The 9,674-nt window shown below is 34.4% G+C and overlaps 1 protein-coding gene across 1 annotated transcript; it reads left to right on the top strand.

Annotated features, from left to right (window-relative positions):
* The first annotated feature begins 2,891 nt into the window (after window positions 1–2,891).
* Window positions 2,892–7,902, top strand: LOC139498874 (serine/threonine-protein phosphatase 6 regulatory ankyrin repeat subunit B-like). The gene is made up of 2 exons (XM_071287460.1): window positions 2,892–2,990; window positions 4,265–7,902. The coding sequence occupies exons 1-2, from the start codon at window positions 2,988–2,990 to the stop codon at window positions 6,650–6,652; spliced, it is 2,391 nt and encodes a 796-aa protein (XP_071143561.1). The 5' UTR covers window positions 2,892–2,987; the 3' UTR covers window positions 6,653–7,902.
* The last annotated feature ends 1,772 nt before the right edge of the window (window positions 7,903–9,674 follow it).

Raw genomic sequence — 9,674 nt, 5'->3', positions numbered from 1 at the left:
TTCCCATATTAACTTTACAGAAACAGTTAGTGTAAAACAGTTGTGCTACACGACGGCTTGTCTTTTTAACTACGGAATGATGCATTGAAATAGAGACTGCGCGATACATTCACAGAATTTTGGAAATTCTTTGACATATAAAATACCCTGTCATTTTGAAAATAAAAATTCTATATATAATGGTGTCGACCTGAAGTTGTATGACAAGTTTACTTTAACTTACAAAAAGTTTAACATAGTATAAACTTACAAACAAAAGGTCACCACACATTATTTGTGATGGACACAAAGACCTGAAAAAACAGGTCCTACCTATATTGTTTTATTCTTCCAACCCTTTATACTATTTTTTTCATATATTGTTTTCTTTTTCTTTCCATAAAGTTGATTGACGTGTTCATCATACTCCGGGTTTAAAAGTATCTTTCGTTAGAAATATACAAGACATCGTTAATTTCCATGAAACTGCTTCATGACCAGCGGCAAATATTACAGTCATAATGCAAAAGATAGTAGTAACAAGTAAACGTCAAACTTGCACATGTCTTTTGGTTATATTTGTCGCTAGGTTGCGGCTCATTGACGTTTACACCACACTTGTTTTTGATGGACATTGTCAATTTTCAAACATGCAGTTCAAGCTAGTGTTATTTTGTATCTGATAAAAGATGAAGAGATGATAAAAGGACCTTATACAAAAAAAAAGAAATGGTCTTATTTAAAAAAATGAAAAAAAGAATGACTTGTTTTGTCGCTCGTATTTCGGTTGTCTATAAATATAGTTCCTGTCATGTTTATGAATGTAAACTATAAGTACTGTGTCTTTTAGGGGGACATCAATGGCTTAAAATGATTAGTTATACAATTTCTTTTATTATCATCATTTTTAAACATTGGTTTTTTTTTCCAGATGACATTGTGGATTTAAGTGTCAGATTTGTATGGATGGCAAATCTGTTTATTTAACAAATGAAATAGAACATCGTAGGTTAATCATTTGCGATATTTACAACGTATCTATTGACTCCATTTAAATATTTAAGCAGTTCAAATATGTTAACAGTCGAGTATATGTCAATATGCTCCAGAGATTTTCATCTTTTTCATCATTTAGTAACTGTATACCTCAGATGTATGAAGCCAAAAGAATGTCTTCACTGGGGACTCCAGAGCTGAAAATCAGTTTAACAGGGACTTAACTCTAATACTAGTTTTTGGTAATTTTTGCCCGTAGGGACTTTACAGAGGCAGTAAGTGTGAAACAATTGTGCTACACGACGACATGTCTTCTTAACTACAGAATGATGAATTGAAATAGAGACTGCGCGATACATTCACAAAATTTTGGAAATTCTTCGACATATAAAACACCCTTTCAATTTGAAAATAAAAATTCTATATATAATGGTGTCGACCTAAAGTTGTATGACGAGTTTACTTTATGTTAAAAAAGTTAAACTGAGTATAAACTTATAAATAAAAGGTCACCACACATTAATTGTGATGGACACAAAGACCTTAAAAAGCAGGCCCTACCTATATTGTGTTTTTCTTGCCACCCTTTATACTTCTTTTTCATGTACTGTTTTTTTCTTTACAGAAAGTTGATTGACGTGTTCATCATACTCCGGGTTTAAAAGTATCTTTCGTTAGAGGTATAGAAGAAATCATTAATTTCAATGAAACTGCTTCATGACCAGCGGCAAATATTACAGTCATAGTGCAAACCACATAGTAACAAGTGTGTGATGAAAAACATTGCTCTAGTGAAATAACAATTGCAGGTAATAGATTCTTGTTTACCACTGGTACGATTTTCTAGTGACCTGACACGATATATATTGGTTTAGTAAATTCCAGACAGCAAAGTAATACGATATGTATGTAGTCATTGAATGCAATATGGGGTGAGAGCAAAGCTAGAATTTCATATGGAATTAACTGATTTCATATTTATCGTGTCAGTTTTAGGAAATTAATACACTGTGAACATGGTGAAACAAATTGATCTTATTGTCTTTCTTAATATGTGATATTTTATACTAGGGGCGTAACAAAGTGATCATGTCTTCAATATTAAATATCATGTTACTTCCTTTGGTTTATAAAAAAAATAAATGCCAACAACAACAACTTGTTAGCTTTTATGTGTTTTCTGCATTTATTCAACAGCGGTACGGTATATTTGGAAACATGGTCGATCAACATTACATACCTAATTTGTTATCGTCCTGAATATGCATGCTACTTGACGTTATGTATTGAAAAATGGGTCCAATTAAATATGTCATACATTTGCACAAGTGAAAAAAGTAAATCTAATTAAAATCAAATCCTTGAATTGCTCCCGTTCTGGTATGATGCGCGACGGGAGCAGTTCAGAGATTTGATTTTAATTAGATTGAATAAATGTAAAATCTGTAAAAAAAAGATGTTTTTTAAAAATAGACAAGAGCATTGTTTTTAATAACCTTTCTAAATCTTTGGTGAGGCTTGAATTAGTAAATGTGTCTTTTTAGTTTTATATTAGAATTCTTTGATATTTCTCTAAGTTGAATTGGTTCTGGCATGAATCATTAAATTTACGTTTCAGGTTTGTACTGAGTGCTGCTGTCCGTTTAAAAAGATAAAAACAAAGATAGATCCAGCATTGTTAACTTTTTTCTTACAAACTATCGAAATTCTGGTGTTAGCATGCCAAAAATACCATGTTCCTGGCTTCTATAAACATGATAAATTTAAAATGTTTAAGTGACAATTATTTTTTGTAAGTTCCAAATTTAAAATTCAAAACAAATGAAAAAGATCGGAGATAAAAAAAAATGATTTAAAAAAACTATATTTATGATTTAAATTACCTGAAACTATAAAAAGCTATTATTAGTGCATGCGCATTAAATTGAAAAGTACACATTCAGGAAGTAATGATAACCTATTTTATATAGTGACCGTTCTGTAACAAGCGAATTGAAGTGAAATACAAGCCTATGGTAAGCTCTTCTTGTATTGTTTTGTTTTAACAGAACGTAAAGCGGAAAGTATACTATATATATACAATGTATATTTAATAAAACATGTCTAAATTTAAATTTAGATAAGAAATAGTGTACTCCATTTATCATGTGATCGTCTGTTCTTTTCCAACCCTAGGGTTCACTATGATCAAAAAGGCGTCTCCCATCCGGCAGTTCTACCAATACAAAGATAGTCATCCGTTTGACTACGCAGGATGTTTAAATTCACAGTCACTTAATTGCTTTTATAATTATGACGTTTAACGGCAGAAACTTCTTGAAACATGTGTAACTTTCTACAAATCAGCAGTAATCTGTATATCAATGGTCAGTTGCAAAAACAAAAGACATGTCCTTACCCAACGACTCATAATTGGCTGTCTGAATTATCGCCATTTTAAAGACGTACATAATGTCTATTCGTTCTTACTCGGAATAGTATTGCCATCGGATTCAGAGTAAACAGAAAGAAATTTCTTTGATATGATTATTAATCGTTGATCCAAACATCTTTGGAGAAGAATTTGGATGGATACATTTTATATTTTTGATTCACGACGGAAGGAATAGTGCTTACACACGTACAAGAAAAAGAGTGGGTACTCACACATATACATGAAAAAGAGTGGGTACTCACACATATACATGCATGAGAATCGACGCTTGCACTTATACACGAATGAGAGTTAGTAAACACATATGCATGAAAAAGAGTGGGTACTCACACATATACATGAATGAGATTTAGTTCTCACACATATACATGACAAAGAATGGGTACTCACACAAATACGTGCATGAGAATGGACGCTTGCACATATGCATGAATGAGAGTTAGTGCCCACATACATATGAATGAGAGTTAGTGCACACATACATATGAATGATGTGGTGCTCACACATCGAATGAATGAGAATTGGTGCTCTCACATATACATGAATAAGAATTAGTGATCAAACCAATCATGACTAAAAGTTGGTGATCACACATCTAATGAATTGGAATTGGTGCTCACTCATATGCTTAAATGATAATTGGTGCTCACACATTTATAATTAATGAGAATTGGTGCTCACACATATACATGAATGAGAGTTTGTGCTCACACATATACATGAATGAGAGTTTTCGCTCACACAAATGCATGAATGAGAATTGGTGCTCACACATATACTAAGAATTGCATTTTTATCTTGAAAAGGTACCATTTAATTGTTTCTCTGATGACTATTTCAAATTCAAATTTCAGGATGAAAGAAAAAAATCTTCACCACGAACAGAAAACATGTCGTCAGAACCGTCAGAACCGCAATCTAAACCAAGGGAGACATTCATGATGAAGATCAGTGATTTAGAAATATTTCTCAAATTTCATGCTGATACACATAACACAGTTTTGAATTTCCAGAATATTACTCCAGAAAACTTCGACTTAAAGAAACAAACGCAATGTGAAAAAATATTCTCAAACAAATTTCGGAATGCTCTACAAAAAGTTGCCGAAGAAAGTAAAATGAAAGATGAGCTTCATTCGTTTGTTACGAAAATCCGAAAGAAAATAAGAACACGTGACATGCATACTGTCAGTACAAAAAAATGGCGCCCATGGCTAAGGATACAAGAAGACGAAGCGACCGCCGAAAAAAAGATTAAAGATGACAATGCTTGCACAGACGACACCAGTGTTTTATTGTTGTACTCACGAACCTCTACATCAGATATTAATGATAAAAGTCGTCTTGAAGAAATGAACCGGTCTAAGGAAAAAATACCTAGATCTTCAGATACAGCGTCAGGTTTAAGCGACGACTCGCGTGTTTGGCTAACTGTTCCATTGAACGCTGTTCGCCAAAACAGATTAGACGTCTTAGATTTGTGCATTAATACAGGAATAGATATAGGAATATTTCGCGACATTCGTGGTTTATCACTTTTACACGAAGCCTTATTGGGTGCCACAGACAATGAGATGATAGAAAAGCTATTAACGCATATCAATAAGAGTTCTTTATCTGACAGCAATTTTCCTCCAATGAAAGTGCTTTTGTCCAATGAAAAGTTATCTTGTAAGCAAAAAATAGAACTAATGAGAAAACTCATTTCGTATGGTGTGCCACTGCTTTATGACAATTCTACTGAGGGAAGTGCCGTTCAAAATGTCATCTCTGCGATGAGTAGTGTTCGTGACGAGTCAATGATTGAAGACTGGAAATTATTGTTAGATGAAATTTTGTCACTCGGAGTTAGCATAAATAGTACAGACTGGTTTAAACACACGGCTCTGTTGGTTGCCATCAACAGCATTCCACCTCATGGGTTTGAAGACATGCATGATGAAGAAAATTCAGTTCAAAATTTGAAAGTAATACGAAAGCACAAAATGAAAATAGTCGAATATTTGCTAGAAAATGGAGCTAATCCTGATATAACCGATGCATCCGGTAGAACATGCCTACACAATGCGGCTCTGTCTCAGAACGTGGATGTGGTCGACTTGTTAATCAAACATGGCGCATGCGTTAATTCCTTAAATCATTTAGGAATGACTCCTATTTACTGTATGTGTACTCAGGGTGATTGGACTGAGGAGGAGGATGATGTCAATGACATACTGTTCCCTATTCTACGCTTACTGATAAAATCTGGTTGTGACGTCAACACCCAGGGAAAAGATCTGTCAAGCGTCCTTCATTTTTCAGCAGCAAAACTGAACTATGTCATTTGCAACTTTTTATTAGAATCGGGAGCCGATGTAGCAGTCTGTGATCATTTAAGGCGTACGCCATTACATCTTTCAGTTCGAAATAATGACACGTCTGTAATAGATTTACTTCTTCAATATAGCGCCAATTTAAATGCAAGGGACATCCATAATGATTCCCCGTTACACCACGCATGTTTGTTTGAAAACACATTAGCTGTTCAAGTCCTTCTAGACAAGGGTGCTGATGTATCAATAGTAGGGGATTTAGGGATCCAGCCTATTCATATTGCCGCTGAAAATGGTAACTTTTCCATGATTAAATTATTTATCGAGAGTAATGCAGATTTCAATGTCAAAGATAATGTTGGCGCTACTCCACTACATTATGCAGCGGCAGACGGAAATCCCGATTCTATTCCATGTCTGCTCGATAATGGAGCCGATAAAATGATCGCCGACAACATGGGGAGAAAGCCTCTTGATCTTGCAAAAAAAATGGGACAGTTCAAAGCATCATCCTTACTAGCTGAAAACGAGTCTGATGTTAAATTTGGTAGCTTCCCAGAAGGATTATTTCCGAACAGACCTCTTGTTAAAATGTCGGATGTAGACGAATATTTCAATAACCTTGTAAGTAAACTACAAGCTATACGAAATAGTGAACGAGACATAGGAGAAACTATTCTAAATACTCCAGGACTCGGCAAAGTCGATTTTGCTAAGGGAGAGAATGCAGACATTTTTAAGCTCATCCAACAATTTATAGACAAGGTACTAGTAAGAGTCGGTGAATTAGATCCATTATTTAAAGGTTGCTTGCTAAATGCGGGAAGTACATTAGAAGGCGTTAAGATAGGATATCCGGATGAATTCGATTTTTTAGTCCATCTTGAACATTTCAGTTCTATTGTAGAGAGAATTGAAACATCGTGAAGTCACCACTGCCAAAAGAGTATGATACGTTTTGTGAGTGTTCGAGTAATTATCTAAACGCGGGTTGTATCCTGAGGCGCTTCAACCACCTTCTAAGAATGGCTAAGTATGATGTTCTTCAAGAACATGTTGAACATATATATACTGGATATATGATTCTACGGGATAGTGAAACCGTCATGAGTACTCTTCCCATTCCACTCGGTAATCTTGTTGCTTTGTCCGTAACATGGAGAGGTAGAGAGTTTAAGTTTTTGGACATATCCATTGATGTCAATCCTGTAGTGTTCACAACAAATTGGCCACGTGATGTAGTTAATGGCTGTCCCTTGATGCAAAATCTCACAGACAAAGGAATGTACTTGATTCCTAAAATGTGTGAAGCAGTTTCTAGTTGGCCAGGAGAACTGAGTTCCGAAAGCACTGATTTATGGCGGTTTTCGTTTGCGCATATAGAGTCTGAAATTATTCAGTCACTTCCGCCGGAAGGTAGGGATTGTTATATGTTGTGTAAGACCTTCCGAATGGAACCTCTTTGCTGTAGTGTCGAACTTGAAAGAAAGGGTATAAATGACCCGGAGTCTGCATTCTTATCCCGTTTTAACCAAAATGTTTCTTCATCCGACGACAACCCGAATGTGGATGATGAAGACGATGATAATGAAGATGAAGATGACGATGACGATGATGATGATGATGACGACGATGATGATGGTGATGATCAAATGAAGCAAAATTTTGAAACCGCAATGAAAAATAATGAGCTGGATCTAAATGAAATGATGGACTATGAAGAAGAATTTGGGAAAGATGACATGACAGCAGAAAAGTTAGTTCCTTCATACTATATCAAGACAATTTTTCTGAAAGAGGTTGAACTCCTTTATAAGGAAAATAAGAAACTTTCGAAAAAAGATCTAAAAACAATGCCCAGGAAAGTGTATGACAAAATGCTAACTGCCATAGAAACTGAATATCTATCAACATTGTTTGTTCCAAAGCAGAATATTTACCACTCAGCAAAACATTATGAAAACGAAGATGGCGCTGTGGAATTGAGACATAAGTTCTGTGAAAACATAGTCAAACTCCTAGACAACCTTGATTTTAAGGCCTATTAAATATTGAACTTACATTGTGACAAACATAAATAGAATGAAGTTAAGGGAATAACTTTTAAAATGTTTTGGTCAAAATGTGTTTTAATGTTTCTGTGGCAGATTTGGATGAAAACATGAATGAAATAAAATTATACAGAGCATTTTATTTGGTATTACAACAAAACAAATGTTTATATACTTTGTAACTAGATTGCTGTTAATAATTTGTTGTCGAGGTAATATACTACATACATGACAGAGGGAGATATGCACCAAAAAGCAACAGAAATCTAAAGTCAAAGTTGAATATAGATGATTATGCTATGGTTTTTATGTCCTTTGTGGTACATGTATAAGAACTTCGGTTCGTATGCATTTTTGACTTTCATTTTATTTTTGGCTTTAACCCTTTATGAGGATAGTTAATCATTGTATCTATAGCCTCGTTAGTGGAGAATAAAACAGGTTAAATACAATTTCAAATGAAGATCATTAAGTTTATAAAAATCGTTGGTTTTATAGCTAACAAATCTATTCTTGGGGTAGAAAATCGGTAGTGTTTCGAAAAATTCGAAGTGTTTGGTATAAAAAATACATTTAGAATATCTTTGAGTTTAAGATCAACCATGGGTAATTGAGATCGATCAATTTTAGACATCGCATTTGAAAATTGTCCTCATGTCTTTAGAATGAACTTACAATTGTACTATCAAGTTAGGTGTCGTATGATTGACAAATACGAAAGAACGGTGAGAACTCTGGCAAGTAATTGTACGGGCAAATTCAATGAGCAAAACAATACCGTAAAGACTAGTAGGCTTTATAGGCTCTGACATTGCCTAATGAACTGATTTATACTGCATTATACGGAAACAGTTATTGCAGACATCTTCATAACCTGGATTCGACTACTTGCCTTGGGCATGGATTTAGATTACGATCGAGTTAAACATGTTTATGAGGTAACCTCCCAAATGTATTTGAATAGTAGTGTTGCACTTACGAACAAACAGAGACAGTTGGGAATGGCTAAACTAATTAATATTTAAAAAATATTAAAAGACGCAAAAGAGAGACAAAAGATAACGAATGAACACTAACAACGCCATGCCTAAACAAGAAAAGGCCTTTATAAGAGGGGCGAAAGATACCAGACTGAGGTACATTCAAACTAATAAAACGAAAATAAACTGACAAAGCTATGGCTAAAAAGGAAAAAAACGAACAATAGTACACAAAGAGAAACATAGAAAAATAAAGACTAAGCAACACTGGGTGATCTTAGGTACTCCGAAGGTACGCAAATCCTGCTCCACATGCGGAACCCGTCGTGTTGCTTATATTAGTACAAACCCAGTAAAGTATATATTTGACTATTCTTGAATATGCCTTTTTGTGTTTCCTTGATACATATGACACTTCTCTGTACCCATACATCCCGTCGTTGTTTTATTTTGTTGTTGTAGATATTTGTATTCCTGTTTTTCATTTTTGCTTATGTGATTTCCTTGCTTACCTTTTCGTAACACCTGAAATCACCGCCAGTTATTGGTAGAATTCTTGCTAAGGCTGAAGTTTTCTATGTTGAGTTTTATGTATACTATTGCTTGTCAATTGTTCTTATTCATCTTCTTTCGCCATGGCGTTGTCCGTTTATTTCTGACATATAAGTTTGAATGAGCCTCTGGTATCTTTCGCACCTGTTCTACAGGCAAACAAAAGATTTCAAACCTTATAAAAGAATACATTAGCAAAACTGGATGAATTTTAATTCTAGTTTGTGCCCTTCCAAAGAATTTAAAGGAATCATATGGTATTAAGTTGTAAACATATCCGAGATTAGCCAACATACAGGACAAATAAAAAACTATTTAAAAAGAGGAAATAACTAATATATATTATTCTCTTCATATATTATAGCA

The sequence above is a fragment of the Mytilus edulis genome, chromosome 12, assembly GCF_963676685.1.
Source record: "Mytilus edulis chromosome 12, xbMytEdul2.2, whole genome shotgun sequence".
NCBI classification, from domain to species: domain Eukaryota; kingdom Metazoa; phylum Mollusca; class Bivalvia; order Mytilida; family Mytilidae; genus Mytilus; species Mytilus edulis.
The sequence above is the reverse complement of the archived record's forward strand: the minus strand, read 5'-3'. Positions and strand labels throughout refer to the sequence as shown.